This window comes from Spinacia oleracea, chromosome 4 (assembly GCF_020520425.1).
Source record: "Spinacia oleracea cultivar Varoflay chromosome 4, BTI_SOV_V1, whole genome shotgun sequence".
Lineage (NCBI taxonomy): Eukaryota > Viridiplantae > Streptophyta > Magnoliopsida > Caryophyllales > Amaranthaceae > Spinacia > Spinacia oleracea.
Genome location: NC_079490.1, coordinates 182173339 through 182193551, shown reverse-complemented (window position 1 = coordinate 182193551; position 20213 = coordinate 182173339). Strand labels below are relative to the sequence as shown.

At 34.5% G+C, this 20213-nt stretch overlaps 1 protein-coding gene across 1 annotated transcript; it reads left to right on the top strand.

Moving 5' to 3' along the window:
• Positions 1–301: 301 nt before the first annotated feature.
• Positions 302–11445, top strand: LOC110783659 (uncharacterized). The gene is made up of 5 exons (XM_056842768.1): positions 302–359; positions 470–555; positions 10096–10200; positions 10273–11131; positions 11216–11445. Exons 1-5 carry the CDS (start codon positions 302–304, stop codon positions 11443–11445), a joined length of 1338 nt encoding a protein of 445 aa, XP_056698746.1.
• Positions 11446–20213: the final 8768 nt, after the last annotated feature.

Below are 20213 nucleotides of genomic sequence, written 5' to 3'. Positions count from 1 at the left end.
AGATTTATAATCTCCATTGGGGTAGGCTTCAAATTCTTTTGGGCTTGTTTTTAAATTTTGTTTTGGACTTATTTTTCAAATTACTCTGGGCTTTGCTTGCTTTTTAAATTTTTTTTTCTTTCTAAAACTCAATTAAATAGTTCTTCCAATTAAACTCTAAAATACTTTTCTCCTCAAGGTAGAAATAATTAATATTTCTAATTAATACATTTAAATAAATATTCAAATGCAATTTTAAGTTAAAAAATCTTTAAAAATACTTTATATATATAATAAATATATTTATAAATTAATTAAAAAAATGGGGTATAACAAACCTGAACCTAGTTGCTCTGATACCATGAAGACATTGCAGTCTTGTACTCAAAACATAGTAAAAATGTAACTATAGTTCAAAACACCTCACGCTAGCTATAGAGAACCGAATTGTGTTTTTTTTTCCGATTTTTTCATAAAATGCTCCTAACAGGTACATTGCACGGGATTAACGAAATTCTTATTAGAATATCCAAGCTTTTGTTGACGGCATACAAAAATAAACTACTAACGTGGAATGTAAGTTTATGATGCTCAAGTCTAAAAAAAATTATAAGATGGCGTTCAATAAATCTAAAATAAGCTTTGAAGTCAAGAGAAAACATATCAAGCTACACATTCTGGAGTTCCTACAAGGAACTTTGAACGTTTTGCTTCAGAGTAGGAAAAACAACCCATGAGGTGCATGAAAAACTAGAAGTTGGAGAGTTTATTCTTTCGAAAATGATAAAGGTCGCAACATGCGACCTTTAAGCCGTGTCACAATGATGACATGGCATGCTTATGTGTCATGATTTAATTTGGAAACTAAAATATTTAACTTATATAATCTATCATATATGTTTCAAAAAAAAGGTAGGAAAATCTTAATATTCTAATTTGTTTCCTTTTTTACATTGATTACACTGTTTATGTATTTTTATAGTAAAAATATTGAATTGATAGTAAAAATATTCTGATGACGCATAGCATACGTGGCGCCTATATGTACCAATTAAACAGCGACACGTAAGATTGCGACAACTAAATATTGTCGCAACTTGCGACCTTTAGGATTCATTTTCAAATATGGACCATATGTTGGTATAAGAAATTGGAGTTTATTAATAGACGGGTATAAACAAATTTAAACATGTGATATGAGAAAGTCGTGATGTACAATCATGTCTTATATGACAAATTAAGAAGACAAAACACCTATTTGCATGTTGGGTCCGCAAGCCTGGATTATTACTTTCTATAGAACATTGCCTATTTCCCATCAACATGAATAAGATCTAGGACTAACAATCTAACATGCTTAAAACTTAAAAAGTACAATAATTGATTTTTCTATAAATAAATCCAATTAATTGAAAGATCAAATTCCAAGTAGTAAAAGAAAATCAGTAAGTGATCATAGGAAATTACTCATCCTTAGTTTTGACAATTAGTAAAATAAATAATAAAAAAAGCAAAAAAGGTCGTTTTATGTCTCTAGAAAAAAAGTGTACTCCTGTTTAGACCGGACACGTTTGTCAATGCACAATTTTAACCATTAATTTCTTTAACACATATTATAAAAACTTATAAAAATATTAATATTTGAAAATATATATTAAAATGAGGAGAAATTGTTTTTTACCACCTACAAAAATCGAAAAATTATTTTTTACCACCTAAAAAAAATTAAAACTTGTATTTTACCACCTAAAAAATAATTAAAACTTATTTTTTACCACCTAAAAAACGAAAAAATAGATGAAACCTTTATGTATGGCTACCTAATTCAAGTTTCCTCCAATTTTATACATTCCTTGTGTGATTTTCTTTAACTCTTTCACCCTTCGCTATTTACTTCCATTAAATTTTGTCAATTTTATAAATTAATGGTGGTGAAAAATTATGTAAATTAATTGAAAATAAGGAAGCGGGGGAAGAAAATAGAGTTAAGTACATGAAATTGTGGAAGAATAAAACATATTAGAAGTATTACCGTTATTGTGACCCCCTACATAACATTTTCATCTATTTTTTCATTTTTCAGGTGGTAAAAAACAATTTTTAAAATTTTTTTAGGTGGTAAAATACAAGTTTTAGTTTTTTAGGTGGTAAAAAACAATTTTTTGATTTTTTTAGGTGGTAAAAAACAATTTATCCTTAAGATGAAGCCAACAATATATTATATAGTAACATTTGTTTTCATATATTAAAAATAAAATAGGATCAAAGTAAATTATGTGAATAGTGCAAAAAGTCAAACTGGATCGAGTATTAAGGGACGGAGGGAGTATGTACGAGCACAGGATAAGTGAGAAAAGAAGAAAGCGAGTGAAAAACATGGGGTTATAAGTGGCAAAAGTTAGCATATGAAAAAATACGAAGTATATATGCCCTTTTATATGGGGTAAAAGGGTAAATATCGTTGTCAAAAATAAAATACTCCGTAAGAAAGTAGCGTAAAGAAAGAAAAAAACGGTAAGAGATAAGAGGTTGTTTTTTCGCATATCAGATATGTGTGGAAACACACATATCAGCTAAATGACAAATAGCTAAAAGATAAAATAGGAAGTACCATTCTGTAAAAAAAAAAGTATCATTCTGTAAAAAATAGTACCATTCTGTAAAAAAAAGTACCATTTTTATTTTAAAAAGTACCATTTAATTTCTTTTTTGTCCTTTTTCCTATTTTGTCTTTTGCTATGATATGTATTTGCAAGCACATATCTGATATCCGAAAATACTTCCTCAAGAGATAACCCGAAACCTTTCCTAAAGTCGAGAAGAATAAGTAGGATCCGCTGGAGACAGTAGTATGGGATTGGGATAGAAGAAGAACCTTTTGCCGAGTGATGGCACGCTGTTTATCATGTGATCGATAACTCTATAATTGTTCTCCTCAATTTTCGATCTCCTACTGATTGAAATTTTGGATCACCAGATTTAGGCCGCATGGATTCTGCCTATATATGTCACTTGCTCACTCATCGATCTACTCCATCTATTATTATTCACTTACATGCTATAATAATTGGGTCGCTCTATAATTCAGTCGTATTGAAAACTAAATTAGGTCCCGTGCACGTACGGATATTTAAAAATTATTATTTGACCATCTTTTTTATAAAAATTTTAATTGAACTATTTATCCCTTAAATCTATTGCGTAATTAATAATCTCGAATGTACTCATTTTATCGTATTTTAACATACTACATATTATATATTTTATATGTTTAATATGATGATCTGAATAAAATATTTGATATATTTAATATGCTAATTTGACCAAAATATCGAGTAAGAATATTTTCTATTATTGACATGACAGTTTGACTAAAATTTTACCAAAATTTTAATAATGGCATATTCCATAATCCTATATTTTTTTCCATATATAAACATTTATACAAAGGAGAGAAAATAAAATAAGAATAAAATAAATATTTCTTTTTAGGAAAGAGTTTTTGGCGGGAAAATTTTTCACCAGGAAATGACACGTGTCATTCCTGGTGTCTCTTTTAGTGTATAGTAATAGATTCTTACGTGTGTTCGGATGTAAAGCTGGCACTGTGTCAAGTCAGCGCCATGGACATAGAAAAAGAATGGCTCGACATGGACACGGAAAAAGAACAGCCTGACACGAGCATGAAGGCTTGGGCTAGACTCATGCATGTCACAATTTTTTCTGTTTTTTTTAAAGCACGACATGGAAATCACATTAAATAGAGTGAAATTAAGTTTAGATACGAAGGCACGGCCCGGCCCAACACTAGGGCGCGTGATTATGGGCCATGACTGACCCATCATTTTCAAATTCCCAACGCAGCCCGATAAGAAACAAGTGAGTTTGGCGTGGTCCAATACACGTGGTCTCGACACGAAATACGATTTGGCCTGGCCAACTATCATCTTTACTCAAATATATCTACATTTAAGATTGGTACACTCTGGTGTATAATAAGTTCCGATATTTTAATACATGATCACACAGACTATCTTTGTTTAAAAGTGCACATTACTCTTTCTAGCATCTATCATGTGCAACAATAGACAGAGAAAATGAAAAACAAAGAACGCACTTGCAAGTGCACTTACTCCATCATATCATGCACTTAATTAAGATTTAGCATGTTATGGGGTATATTCCATATTACTATCTTAGCTGTTTCTGTGCTGTTTTTTTATAACATTAAAACATTAGTTATTGATTATTAATTTTAGTGTAATTAATGAAAGATTTGGATTCATCTCATAAAAAGATTTTAAAAATATATAAATTTGATGCTAGACAATTTTGTAAATTGTTTAAAGGAGCAAAAGGCCAGATAGTGGAAGTTTTTGCAGGGAAACTTACACTAATACACTGTGCATTGTACGAAATTCTGGTTCCGATCGACGACTTTATAAAATTATTACAAACTTACAACAATTTTACAATGGGTCAATGTAGGATGTTTATCATACAATAGGGACTTTTTTAGAAGCAATACATGTGTATCAGGGACTCAGGGTTACCGATAATAAACTTATACTACCTCCATTTCAAAAAGATATTTACGGTTACTATTTGCACGGACTCCAATGCAATATTTAACTAATAATATATCCCATTTTGTATGTGAAAAAATTATAAAAATTTGATATTCTGAAAATACATCCCGAGACTAATCTAACAAGATCTTACATGTAACGTTTTGATGTATATAATGGTGAAAATTTACGGTTAAAGTTTTTATACTTTGGACACATTTTCCAAAGCGTAAAGAACTTTCTGAAACGGAGGTAGTAAGTAATAGAAGAAAGGGCAAAAAAAATCTAAGACAAACCAGCAGTGGTTAGATTATTGTTTTACCTCCAACTCTTTTAATACTTGACAGAATGAGTCTACAGTAAACGACGCATACCGCTATGTACCACAAATGCTATGTACGGCTATGTATTATAAAAAATTATCTTATATTAAATAAATAAATAAATAATTCATACTCTTTCCTAATTTCATCCCAATAGTATTATAATCTCCATTCTCCACTTCCATTCCTCTTGCATTCCCCGATATGTATTTTCCGATCTAAGCTCCGATCAACAAATCGACAATTTTTTTCTTTTTTTAAGAACAACTTGGAATTAATTTTCCTCTAAAGATTTCCTCAGAAAATACAACATTCAAATTCCCAAACAAAAATGGAGTATTAGAAACTGAAAAATTGCATCAAAATTTTGTTAAAGAAGCTCATTAAACAGGAACTTTTATTCCACGGATCTCTTTGGTCTTGATTATAGAAATATGAACTAATCTTATACGAGTTCGTAGTATTTGTCTATTTGAAAATTTTAGCGATCGACTACAAATACATATGTTTAAAGTTTTTGCCCCTTTATTTTTATGATTTATTGTAAGTTTGTAACTATGTTAGTTGCGTATGTGTCAAACTGTCAATAATTTCTTGAAAATTTTGATCTAACTTTTAATAAATATTTATCTTTTTGTATTCTGTAGTTTAAACTGATTGAGATAATATTGACATATAATTGCCACTTACTGTGTAGAATTGATCTAACTATAGGTAATTCCCGTAATCCATATAAATTGGTGCTTTTTAGGAAGAAGATGTAGAATATATTTTGGTGGGAATGCGGAAGAGTAAATTGGTTTTATTTTTATGAGGGAAAATAGTAAATTGGTTAATATTAGTCAATAACTAGTATAGTACCCGTGCGATGCACGATTTATAATCTAAATATAAATTATATGAAATCTGGTATACAATTATTATCAAAATGGAGTTTATAGATATTCTCCAAATAAAAAATAATTAATGATGGATAAATTTGTTATTGCTCATTCGGTGTCTTAAGCAATTAAAACAAATAAGGGTACATAGATAAAATTATTTTCATTCTCATTCACCAGTACTTGTGTCTAACATAAAGTTATCTCACCCATCATTCACTTCGATAGTAATACCCACTTAATACTCGCACAGTCATCCCGTCAACCTCATTACCCGATCACTTAACACCTATCTAGACCATTTCCTTTAATGAGTTAGAGATAACTCTGAGATGGAACAGAGCCTGCACACCCGCACCGCGTATAATTCTCATCTTCATCCCCTCCATCTACGATTGGAACGATACCCACTCCTCCCAACCTCCGTCTCGAGAGGTATAAAATAAAATTCACCCCCTCTTCATCACCTCCCTTCCCGTGTATCCACACCCACCCCTAGACTCGATTTTTTTTTTGGTAAAAGAGTTTTGAATTTTAAAACTCTATTATAGAGCATCTGAAAATTCGTTTGTCTGATTAGTGTTACTGAGTAAATAAACAAAACATTATAAGTTAATAGTACATTTTTTATATATTCATAATCAATCAGATTAAGGATTAACGACTCACGCGGGTCCGATATAAAATCCATAATCACCCCTTCACCCGCGACAATTATATTTTTTAACCCATCACCCAATAAACTTTCCTCCATCGCCGCCCATTTGGGGCGGATGCACAGGGGGATCTCCCAAAAAACTCGCCCACTGACACTCTGACATCACTATGTTCAATAAAAATCCAATTTTCCTTTCAACTAAATTTTAAATATATTGACATAAGTTTATTACAAACTATTAAAATTGATTGTATTAGCTATAATATTGAAAAATATATTTAAAAGTGACATACATAATTAGGATTGCGTGAGTATTCTCAAATCCGATCAATTCAAACTCTCCCCATCACCAAGGTGGGTACATGTTATCCTTATAGCCATCCACCAAAAATCTCTTTTTGTTAGTCAACATTAGTCAATCATCTACGTTTAACTTTGTCCTCAGATCAATCTAAAACTCAAACTCATCCCATCATCAAATGTGATTCACCATTTACATATATAAATTATATTTTGCACGAAATATTAAAGTGATATTCAAATCATTTACATTAATACATAAAAAATATTTTGTTATTCCAAACATATTAATAATAAGGAAACTTAATCATCTAGATCTTATGACTTTGGATATAGTTGATTACGATATATTAGTCAAATTTTCAATCAATATGCTCTTAACATTTCAATAATATAAGCGAATAAATTATTACCCGTGCTCCGTATAAAAATATTACGATAATAAGAATGTGGCAAAGTTATTTTTGATATTTAAGATTAAGTATATGTTTCGTACGAAACAAAGTATATGGCTAGGGGCTCATTTTGTTAGTTAACAAAGGGCCTATAAAATGTTTTAGACGACCTTGCTAAATACATTAAATTAATAGTTAACTTTTGTTGTGAAATTCGTATTCATTATATGACACAAATTTATAAAAAGTTGATAGTATTACAGTAATATAATTGATAGTCCAAGTTAAACTATTATAAGATTTTCTATACGGTTATCAGGAATTGTATGCGAAGATTTTTCATTGGATTACAAATAATAACCGATCAAAGGGACGTTTGAACATATTCGTACTCAATATATGACACAATTTCTAAACGAAACTTGATAGTACTTACAATTAGTCATCATTTATGTTATAAGAAAGGCAAATCAGAGAGAGACATTTGTCATCTCTACATCGATTTGCCTCTCTTTTAGTATAGTACGGAGTATATAGATTTAAAAATAAGAAATCTATTAATATGAGTAAATAAGTAATTCGTAGTATAAATCGATTATTACCAAAAGTAATTAGAAGATCTTAGGTAAAATATACAAAGTATATTAATTATCTTATTATAGGTTATTTACCAATATTATAAAAGAGGCAAATCAGAGTTGTATTATATTTGTCATCTCCACATCAATTTGCCTAGCTTTTAGTATAGTACTTTGTATACAAATGTTTGTTAAAAATCGGCTAAAATATATGGAGTAAGTCAATTGATTATCCTAAAATATTTAGAGGAGCTTTTTTAGGTAGAGAGGACTACGTAGTCGCGCATCATTTTTCTTGTTTACAACTTCTTCCATTTTTTTGGATAAATTTCATCATTAAATTTTGCCTTAACTTTCATCATTAAGTTTCAGATATTTAAAGGAATACTTTATATTTTCTTGAGGGATGATAAAAGAATAATTTATATTAGTAACTCAATTCATTTTGTAAGGTTAATGTTATATTTACATTACACGACGTATATTTTTTAACTGTTACCAATTTATAAAAATTAAAAATATATGGTAATTTTTTTTCATCTGCAAGAAATCTACACATTTAGTTGATTATAGTTTTTGTTACGTATTAGACTCCAAATTATGTGATAAATTGACATGTATGGAGTATGACTGTATGAACTATAAACTTTCTATCATGTTATGAGTTCTAATTTTGTAATCTACGGAGTACTGCATTTTTATTTTCTTTTATAGCTTTGTTAGAGTTTCTAATTATGTTAAAATATTAACATATATGACTTATATATTCTTCGACATATTTAGTCGAAATGATAGTTTATAATGAATTCTAATTATGTAAGTTTGTCTCTTATGAAAGAGCCTACATGGCACAATAAATATAATTTTATGAACAATTATAAATTTCCATAAGTAAAAATATGTGATATATTAATTATTTATATTACAAGTTTAATCTATACCTAGTCTATACCTAATATTTAAAAAGCAAAACCATAAATCTATAGATGACATGTGGCATCTCCTTTTTTCATGCATTATTTTTTGACATGTGGCATCCCCTTTTTTAATTCATCATTTTTTCCCAATTGTTTCTTATATTTTACGACTCTAACACCTTTTCCACTTCATATTCTCCATTCTACATCGGTTTACCATTTTAATTCATATATAATTATTCAATGTTTTCCATTTCATCTCTTTCTTTAACACTTAATTTTAATTTCATCATTTAATTTAATTTTATGAAGTATTTTCTTTTAACCTTCAAATTTCTCACCTCTTTTAGATCATATATTCCTACTCAAATACAAGCTAGCCCTCCAAAAAAATTGAATTTTAAAAGACAGTTTAACAACCACTAATTGCCCGTTCTTGGAACGGGCTTAAGAGCTAGTTATTTATATTAAAAGAGAGGGAAATCAGAGAGCGCCATTTGTCAGATCTACATTGATCCTCTCTATTATGCTATGTTCTATACGACTTTTGTGGTTTGAACTTATATTATCTGAACTTATCCGTATTTAACTGAACTTATCTTAACTTATCAGATTATCTTTTTTGAAATAAACTTATTTGTATGTGAAAAAAAAACTTATTTTTCTTAACTTATATTATTTGAACCTAACTGAACCTAAATAAGCTTATCTGAACTTTTTTTATCTGAAATAAGTCAAAATAAGTCGAACGACACAAAAACTTAGTATAATCAAATATCTTCCAAATAAGATTTTATGCAAATTGCAACAATAATTTTGTGGACAAATATATACTACATAGCTTCCAAATAATATCTTCCAAAATATTTATCTAATAATTGTGCAAATTTTGCATATAAGTTATTCATATAATATCTTTCAATTGATACATTCTTGTAAAAAGGAATATCACAGCACAATATGGAAATAGTAATATTAATGTGCGGTTTTTCCATATTCATTATTTATAAATACAGTAAGTTAAGTATGAAAAAATAAATTTCTATTAATTAATTTATATTAAAAGAGAGGCCAATCAATGAGTGACATTTGTCATCACCACATTGATTTCCTCTCTTTTAGTATAATATATAGATCAATAAGTTTCTATAATGTTAGTCAATAACCTGGAGCTGTTGCAAGTAAGATCGATTCAATGATTGCGACAGCAAGGTCAAAAGGGAATGCATTGGGTTCGTAGGGATATATTACATTTACCTCGTGGAATGGGAGGTCTGGGAATTCGTCGTTTATCTACGCTTAATACAGCTTTTTTGATGAAACAAGTGTGGCGAATGCATAAGAATCCTCAACTTTTAATTTCAAAAGTTTATGCCGCCAAGACAAACTTTGCTCTATCCTCTGGTTCCCCTAATATTTGTCATGGTCCTATTTCCTGGGGAATGCGAGGTCTTCGACGAGCAGAAAATGTTTTGCAACGTGGTTGTGCTTGAAAGATTGGGGATGGAAGAAAGGTCAGAGTTTCATCAGATAAATGGGTTCATGGTAGGGTCCCCGTTTTGGCGTCTAACATTCGTCTAATGGATGCTAAGGTTTGGAAGGTTAGTCATTTTATTTAAAACCCTAGTCTTTGTTGGAATGCAACTTTTATTAGAAATTCCTTTGTGCATAAGGATGCAAACGAAATACTCTCTGTTGAATTGCCATCTTGTCCCACTTCAGATTTCGTATATTGGACTAAGCATAAGACAGGTAATTTCACGCTCAAATCTGGTTACGCATTTCTGCGGGAAATTGACATGCAACAACATCCACTGAATCATCTGGATAGAAAAAGATTTCTTCCTTTCTTTAAGTTATTATGGGCACTAAAAATTCTACCAAAGTGGAAATTGTTTCTTTGGAAGCTGATACTTAATGGAATACCACTCAAAACAAATCTGGAAAGACGTGGAATAATTTTGGATACAAAATGTGATTTTTGCGAGGAATATTGCGAAGACGCACAACATATTTTCCGCCTTTGCAAATTGGCTCAAGATGTGTGGAGGAGTAGTATGCTAGGCATACTCTCAAACATTAATGAGAGTCTATCTATGCAAGATTGGATTCTCAATTATATCCAACTTTTTATAAGCGTGGATGGGAAGTTCAGTGACAGGGTTGTCACCTTTATTGCAACGTTATGGGCCATATGGATAACAAGGAACGAAAGGGTTTTCCGTTCAAATGCTGGAGACATTACTGTGTTTCAGATTCAGTTTAAGCTTGCCTTAGAACAACACAATGTGTTCAGGGGAAAAGATGATGGTAATTTGGGTTTTCTACATCCTCCAGAGCATAAGCAAGATTACCCGCCAAGATTTTACTTTGCAAATATAGGTATGGAAATTACTTTACCAACGTCAACAACAGTTATTCTTATAGATGGAGCATGGAATAAAGATACGTTCAGAGCAGGAATGGGTTGGGTTCTTAAGCAACGACAATCTGACGACATGGAAATCATTGGGGGTTGCGATTATGGTTTAGGTAATTAAGCACTACATGTTGAAGCTATGGCTTGTCTACGAGCATTACAATGGGCAATGGAGTTATCCTTTAATGACATTGTAGTTTATACTGATTCAACTAATTTGGTTTCTTACTTGCGGAAACAAGTTAAACCAAATATTCAGCTTCTGTGGACAATTGACACCATTTTTGAAGTCGGTAAGAGGTTTAAAAAGTGTATTATCTACAAGGTACATCGAGACCAGATTCATTCAGCACATGTTCTGGCCAAGAGGGCATCTACGGATGGAATGCAATTTTCTTCAGGAGTGGGTAATAAGGCGGTTGGTTAATTAGTGTTTAATTTTAATATTTTCCTTGTATCATTATCCAATGTCAAAAAAAAAATATATAATGTTAAATTTCGATTTTCGTCAATAAAACAGTATACCCCTTTTTAATTCAAAAGGTCTTGCGCGCACTAGGTGTACAATAAATTTATTGTACACCAAGATAACTTTTACCCATTTTTTTGTAACTTTAACCTAGTTTTGATTAACTTTTATATTAGTAAAAAACGTTGATAAATAAACATTTTAAAGAGTTAAATGATTAATTTTATACATTATTAGTGATTTTGAAGAAATAAGTTTTATTAAAATGAAAAAAATTATCAATAAAATTTGATAATTTTTACATATATAAGCTTAACTTTTAAACATTTTGAGTTAACTTTTACTCTGGTGAAAATATTTATTGTACAACCCTTGTAAATAAGAATTTGTGTTTTTAATTTGATAATAAAGGTAGTATTCGTAAACAAATATAATAAGTGTAGTCCAAATACTTACTTTATAAAAAATCAAATATAACAAAAATGAATCCCTCGTACAAAATGAAGAAATTGGTGTTTGGAAAACATGTTTGATCCGAAACCTCCCAACAAATTTTATAAAGTGTCTATCAAAGTTAGCTAACCTCCAAGGTTAATTTATAAAGTTGCACAAATTAAATTAGTAATTTAGTACTCCTACATAGCGGTACACGTCGTTTATCAAATTAATGGTACATAGCAATACACGTCATTTATTGTAGAATTTTCGTACTTGACATATTGGTCGTGTTTGATTTCCTGTCGACTGACAGAGATACAATCTCGTAGATTTACATATTGTTTCATACTTTAATGTCTATGTTATCTCGATATAACTATTTCATGTTATTAAGTACTTGTATAAGTGTAATAATGATTAAATGTCTAATGATATGATCCAATTCATGATTACAAATGAATAGTATGTTCTTTAAACTTGTTAGGGCTACTAGTAAATTGAAGAATTGATGTAAAAATACGGAGTAGTTTTTTAGCTGTATTTTGGAGTATATTTATGATGTACTACGTATGTGCTTATACACTATAATCATTAATTATTTAGTAAGTTGGATTTCGTCTCAACTTAAAGAGTTATATTCTTATAGTTTTATATATATTGTGTAGTCTAGTGTTTATATATGGTTCTCGTTATATGATTATTAATCATCTTATAACTTACAGCAAACTCTAATTGATATAACGATGTTGTAATTCAGTAAATTAAAAATACTCGTAAAGACGTAGATTAATAACTTATTAATTAGAAATAGAATGAAAACATTAATCGATAATGGCATAAAAATCCAGACTGAAATCGAACCAACCCGATACCTAACTGGAATAGGACTGGTACTGAATTGACCCGGACTGAAATAACCCGAGTCAAAGTCTACCCGAGCCGAGTTTGACCCGACCAAACCCATTTAGAACCCGACACGGGATCACCTGGTCTGTTTTTTACCCGAACCGAACTTGACCCGACCCAAATTTACCCGGATCCGACGACCCGAAATTTACCCGGGTTTGACGACTCGAAATTGACCCGAACTGAATAGACCCGACCCAAACCCGATATGATCCCGAAAACTTTTAATCCGAATTTGACCTGAATTGTATAGACCCGAACTGTCATAGGTCAACCTATAATCCATCCGATGACATGTGCATGACAATTTCTAAATTGATTGTCTCTTCTCAATGCTTGACATGTACGTAGTATACAACCATTGAAAGGTGTTATATAATCCACATGTGAGTTCGGGTTGTTAGAAGAAGTGGAACACATGTGATAAAACTAGTTTGTGTGATTAATTATAGTTTACAATTAAGCAATAAAACTAATTTTGAGTGGAGAAAAGGAAATTTTACCGTGAGAATCCGAGTGTCGAGAGAAAAATCTTGTTGGCTGTAATTAGATATGGCAAACGGGTCGTTTGGATCGGATTCGGGTCGGGTTCATTCGGGTCGGTTCATTTCGGGTTATTTTTCTTGCGGGTCGGTTTCGGGTACGGGTCGGGTCCATTCGGGTTTCGGGTAACTTTGGTTTTTCATAATTGGGTCGGGTCTGGTTTCGGGTCAGAATTTCGGATCAATATCGGATCGGGTCATATCGGATCAGGTCATAACGGATCGGGTCATATCGGATCGGGTTTTTCGGGTTATAATAATAAGAATAATATAAATAAAATAATAATAATAATATGATAAGGTAAAAAAACTTGTATTTTAAACTAATTGGTAAATTTAAGTTGCTAGGTTGATTTTCGGTTCGGATCGGTTTAAATTTTACGGTTATTTTCGGTTCGGGTTAATTCGGTTTCGGGTGAATATCGGTTCGGGTATTTCGGGTCGGGTCGTTCGGGTATCGGGTCAATTCAGGTCAAATCTCTTTCGGGTCGGTTTCGGTTACGGGTCGGTTCTGTTTGGTTTTCGGGTTAATTTCGGGTCGTCGTTTCGGATCAATTTCGGGTTACGGGTCGGTTTTTCGGGTCCTGGTCTAGCTGTAATGCAAAATATGGGTAAAAAAATCACTTTTATTTACTATTTTGGGGAGAAAGTTTTTGTCCCACATTAATAGGGAAATGGAATTGTTCCTTGTTATTATTCCATCTGTATTTTAATAAGAGATATACTTTTTTTAAATGACTGTATTTAAAAAAGAGATACACTTTTCTTTTTTAATATATTTTGGTCATCACTTCCAATATATTAATATTTCTCTCTTTCTTGTGGTCCCCACACTAACTCACATCATCTTTTTACTATAATAAATAATTCTCTCATTATCATCTTATTTTAATAAATTCAACTCACTTTTCTGAAACGATGTGTCGGTCAAAGTGTATCTCTTTTTAAAATACGGAGGGAGTAATATAATAAGGTTTGTATTGTTTATCGTGTTGTGGGCTACAATGAGCATCCCCTCGAGCGCCGCCGTTCGGCTGGTTCGAATTTGTAGCCTGTGTACATGGACGGATTATTGTGTAAAAACTTGGGGGCAACGCCTATATCCGATTGCACTATAGTCGAGACGAATTTTGCTTCTAAAACAGTGTTTATAAATACATTACAACTTTACATATAAGTCAAATATTCGACCCATATTTACATAACTATTTTCGGATTTTACAGTATTATTTCCTACAAAACCACCAACCCACTATAAAATACAATAATGACACTCCGTACCAAGAATGAAAACTTTCAACAACCATGAAGCTTCCTCTCAAACTCTTTCGCTCTCACATAAACCCTAATTGTTTGAGTTTAATGAGACTGTTCCAATTCATCTTACATCCCAACCTAATTACTAGGTCTAACACATAGTGCTAGAAAAGTAAAATTTAATGGACAAAAAAGAACCACGTCATTCAAAGCTCATGGAAAAGAACAGCAGCCCGTCCGACATTTCAAGCTAACATATACTCCCTCCCGAAAAAATAGAAATATTTTGACTTTTGATATTTCACAAATTTCAATTTAATTATCATTTGTGAATCATGAGTAAGGAAAAATATAGTCATATGAGGTCTTGTTTGATTCGTCTAACTTTTTATAATTTTTACGAATACAAAATTAGAGGTATTAATATCCAAACATTTACATTGACAAGCGTGGAAAGTTAAACTGTCCACATTATTTCGAAATGAAGGGAGTACTCCGTATCAGATTTGATCAAATCATGGTCGGTTTTGGGCGAACTATCCTTGGGGCCTTGCAGAAACAACCGACTCTTTACCCCACTTCACTTTGGACGAACTATTAGATTTCGCATAACTTCTCCGTTTTTGGACATCTCTTTGTAAAACAGCTATAAATCCCTCGTTTCTCATCCAAAATTCTTATGATCTCACGTGGGAAAGTTATTGAGACAGTTAAGATTTCTTCTCCAGCTTGAATCATCTTTAACTGATGAATACATCAAGAGATATGTGCATTTGAAGTCAGCTCTTCGCTTTCCTAACTCTATAAGGTTTTCTTGCTTAACTTCAAATCACACCTTATAACGCCATCGATTATGTCTTAAACTCAGGGACGAAGCCAGAAATTGATCTCGACGGGGTAAAATTGATTTTATCATCTATAGATTTTCATAGTATATACTGCGGAGTATTTATTTATTTTTCTAAAAATTCATAATATATCCATAAAAGTTAGAAATTAAAAAAATGGGGATAATATTAATTTAAAGCAAAAACTTATAAATCTATTAAACAACTCCACCAACTAACAATTAATTTTAGGATGGAACTTTACATAAGTCGTACATGTATAAAGTAAATATCTTTTGCCATCTCGCTATATAATGAATTCCCAAGCTCTAATACCAGTCCCACCCAATCTCATGCCCAATTTCTATTCCCATTCCCAATAAACAAATATGAGACTTTAGATTTCTGCATTACAACCCCGCAAGTTTGTATATAATGGGGTGTAGCCGTGTAGGTATAAGTGCGAGAAATTTGTTGGTTTTTATACTAGGCGGTCACCAAATGCTTTTAGTGTGACCATCAAACCCAAAATTGAGAACGTGTTATGAACAATGGTGGACCCACGTTGGGGCCAAGGGGGAACGTGCCACCCCCGAAACAAAACAAAAAAAACGAAAATTTACAAAACAAATCGAAATACATTATACTTTGAATGTAAAGATACATTATATGACTGACTTGCCGTGCTTAAATTTTTGTGCCACCCCTGATTCAAAATCTTGGATCCGTCACTAGTTATGAAGTACGTCAAAATCATTGATTTGAACTCATTTTAACTACCAACTCAACTGTCAAGTTAGTTGTGCTCAATCTCAACTACTCAATCTTTGACATTAGTGGAATAGTGCATAATCCTAGTCCCTAGATCATAGCATGAAATTAAGGTTGCACTTCCCAAATTCCAATTAAAATGTATCAATCAAAGTATTTATTATATTAAGGAATAAGGATAATAGTCTTAAATTCCCAAATTCTTAATTTATGGCGTGATTGAAGCCTAGAGGTGTTATGTGCTTAATTTTGTCCTCAAGTCACCCAAAGATGGATAAATTAGCGGCAAATTAAGCAAAAGTGGAAGAATTTCTGACACTTTTTAAACGACTTCTCCCCCACAAAAGTTGACCAAATATTTAATAAGATGAATAATGGGTTAGCTTTCCTTTTATTTTACCTGCTTTTCTCTTTGTGATGTTTCTTTGGTCGGAATTGGCCGTATGCTTCAATGGGTTCTGCCTTTAAAAACACGTTGTGGGATCGTCTAACAATTTATGGAGTAGTGAAGTATCTGAATTTATCTGATTTTATCTGAACTTATTAAAACTGATCAAAATCTAGTTTACCTTGTTAGATCTTATATAATAATAATAATAATAATAATAATAATAATCGGGCGATTAGGGCACGATTATGGGCGTTTAAGGTCCCCTCCTCGTCGATTATCCGGCGTCGGCGTCGGTGTTCCGGGGTCAGGCGAAGGCGGTCAGTTTTCAGGCGACGGTTTCGTGGGGTTTCGTGAGGTTTCCAGGCGTTTTCCAGGCGGTTTTCGTACGGTTTTTTCAGAGGGTTTTCAGGTGGAGGCAGCGATTGTTGCAGGCGGTTCTCAAACTTTTCCGGTTCGTGGGTTTGTTTTCCGGCAGTTCGAGAGGTCCTTCGTTCCTTTCCGGCAGTTTCAGGTTCGTTGGTTTGTTTTCCGGCAGTTTCAGGTCCGTGGGTTTGTTTTCCGGCAGTTCGAGAGCTGTCGTCGTGGGTTTCAGTTTGGTGTTCAGTTTGATCTCTTTGGTGTTTCGATCAGGTCTGTGGGTCAGTTTCTGTGAGTTAGGTTTGCTGATTGGTTCGCTTGGGTGCAACATTCGTGAGTGTGGTCGTGAGTGATTTGATCTCTTGGGTGCTTTGATCGCGTGAGTGTGCATCAATCGTGAGTGTGTTCACTTGGGTGATTTGATCACTTGGGGTTGCTGTATGGTGTTCGTTGGTGTTCGTTGGTGTGGTGTTAGTGTGTTGTGTGTCTTTGTGGGTGTGTAAGTGTGCTTGGTAGTGGGTACGTTGGAGTTACTTTTTGGTTGATGTGCTTTGATATGGCTACTTCCGTGGCGAAGTTTCATTGCCCTTTTGTGGGTCTTAGCGGGTGCCAGGATGGAGGTGGGCGTGGTCTGGTGAGGAGTTCTCTGATCACTCACTTACGGGATCGTCATTGTTGCGCTGGAGTGCGGGATGTAACCCGTCATTCCCTTACTACCAATTTGCAGGTTTTTACTACGGCTGAGGTGACCTTTCGTCGTATGGGAATTTGGCTATGTGGAGATTGTTTCAAGACGCATACTCATCGTATTAGGTGTCGACATGGCAGTGGTTCTAGTACGGTTTTTGTGGATCCACCTGATTCTGGGGATGGTTCTATTCGTTTTACTCTCTACGGCATTCCAAAACCTCAAGCAACTGCTTCTGAGCTTTCTACTTCTGATGCGCCTCGAGAACATCATTTTTCTTTTGATGTTGCTCTTCTAAACACTTTATGGTCTAAGCGGTTGCGTTCTGTGAAATCCATTCCTCCCAAATGTCGTTTGGGTTTTTCGCGAGTTCTGAAAGGGGCGCTTGATAAGGTGATTTGCAGACCAGATGACATCGCTTGTTGGGTTCAGTTGCTCGTGTTACCTCTTTGTGTCCTCAAGACTTTTTCTCCACGAAGTAATCGTGAGTGTTCCTCCGGTGTTAGGCGGCGACAACAGGAAGAGTGTATCACCTCTGCTATTCGTTCTTGGGGTGTGCCTGGTGGTTCTGAGCAACTTGTCATAGACACATTGGCTAGCGTGTCTCCCCCTCTATTGGAGGTTGACGACGACCATGACTTGGCGGAGCGTAACATTAAGCAATGCAAGAGAAAGATTTCTGACGGTCACTACACTGCTGCCGTTAGGGTTCTTTTTTCCTCAGGTCTTGCCCCTTACGATGATGCTACTCTTGCAGATTTGCAAGCAAAGCACCCTTCTGTTCCGGTCCCTACCTTACCGGATATCCCTGTTGATCATCACCTTACTGCTTCCTCCGCTGTTGTTTTGGAGCAGATTATGGGCTTTCCGCGTGGTACTTCGTGCGGTAGAGATGGCTTGCGTGCTCAACACCTTTTGGATTGCTTGGGTGGTGCTGCTGTAGCTGTTTCTGATGAGTTGGTGGATGCTATCACTCAGGTAGTTAATCTCTTTCTTGCTGGAAAGTGTCCTGCTGAGCTTGGAGGATACATTGCTAGTGCTCCTCTTACGCCACTGGTTAAGCCTGGTGGGGGTATTCGTCCTATTGCTGTGGGCACTATTTGGAGGCGCCTTGTTTCTAAGGTCGGGGCTGCTTTGATTGGTCCGCGTTTAGGAAACTACTTTAGAGGTCTTCAGTTTGGAGTTGGGGTTCCAGCAGGTGGTGAGGCCATTCTCCATGTTGTCAATCGGTTGGTTGAGGCTCGTGGGGCCGATGTTGGCCTATCTATGTTATTGGTGGATTTTCAGAATGCTTTCAATTTAGTTGATCGATCGGTTTTGTTGCGTGAGGTTCGGCTCCATTGTCCTGCTCTTTCGCGTTGGGTTGAATTCTGCTACTCTTCTCCAGCGCGGCTGTATTATGGGGAGCATACCTTGTGGTCTTGTCAGGGTGTGAAGCAAGGGGATCCTCTCGGCCCTTTTCTTTTTTCTCTGGTTCTACATCCATTGGTGTGTCGAATTCGAGATTCATTTGATCTATCTCTTCAGGCTTGGTACTTGGACGATGGCACTATCATTGGTGACACTTTGGTGGTTGGACAGGTCTTAGAGTTGATTTTGGAGGAAGGTCCTCGTTTAGGTCTCCATGTTAATTTTGAGAAGACGGAGGTTTTCTGGCCTTCGGAGGACCCTCGCAGTCGTCTAGAGGGTGTCTTTCCTACGGATATTGCTCGTCCTGCGCTTGGTGTTAAGTTGCTTGGTGGCCCAGTCAGTACGGATTCCTCTTTTTGTAAGGAGTTGGTTTCGCAGCGTGTGTCGAAGACTGTTGTGTTGATGGATGTTGTAGCCAAGCTTAATGATCCCCAGTGTGAGTTGTTGCTTCTTCGCGCGTGTACTGGAGTTTCTAAACTCTACTTTGCTATGCGCACTTGTCTGCCTCATCTGTTCGAAGCGGCCCAATTATCTTTTGATGTGGCTCTGCGGGCTTCTTTAGAGCGCATCGTGACTGCTTCGGGACCTGGGTTCGGTGACTGGCAATGGCGCCTTGCCACCTTGCCTTATTCTTATGGAGGATTGGGTGTTTATTCAGCTGGTGATGTTCGGCATTATGCTTTTCTTGCATCCCGTTTGCAGTCTTCTGGTTTGCAGGATTCGCTTCTTCGGCTTTCAGGTGTTGATGGTCCGGGACCGGCCTTTGATGATGCTCTTGGTCTTTTCAATAGGACCGTGGAGACCGACCTTATGCGTAGCCCTAGTGAGATCGCTACCCCCACACTCATGAAGAAATTGGCAGACATATATTTCACGAAGGTTACTGCTGATGCGGAATCCGCCTACTCCTTATCTTCGCGTCTTGTTGCCCTATGGAAATCACAGCAGGGGGATCACTCCTCAGCTTGGTTGCGGGCAGTCCCCATCTCGGGGTTAGGCCAGACTATGAACGGTAAGACTTATCGTTCGGTTCTTTGCTATCGGTTGGGTATTCCGTTGTTCTCTGATTCGACGCCGTGTTCTGCTTGCTCTCGGGTTTTCGACGGGGACATTTATGGGGATCATGCCGTGTCTTGTGC

Excerpts from the sequence above, each read along its gene's own strand:
- LOC110783659 (XM_056842768.1), top strand. The coding sequence starts at position 302 with ATGGGGTATAACAAACCTGAACCTAGTTGCTCTGATACCATGAAGACA. Across the intron at positions 360-469 it reads CATGAAGACATTGCAGTCTT|GTACATTGCACGGGATTAAC; the intron begins GTACTCAAAACA and ends TGCTCCTAACAG. Across the intron at positions 10,201-10,272 it reads TGGATGCTAAGGTTTGGAAG|GATGCAAACGAAATACTCTC; the intron begins GTTAGTCATTTT and ends TTTGTGCATAAG.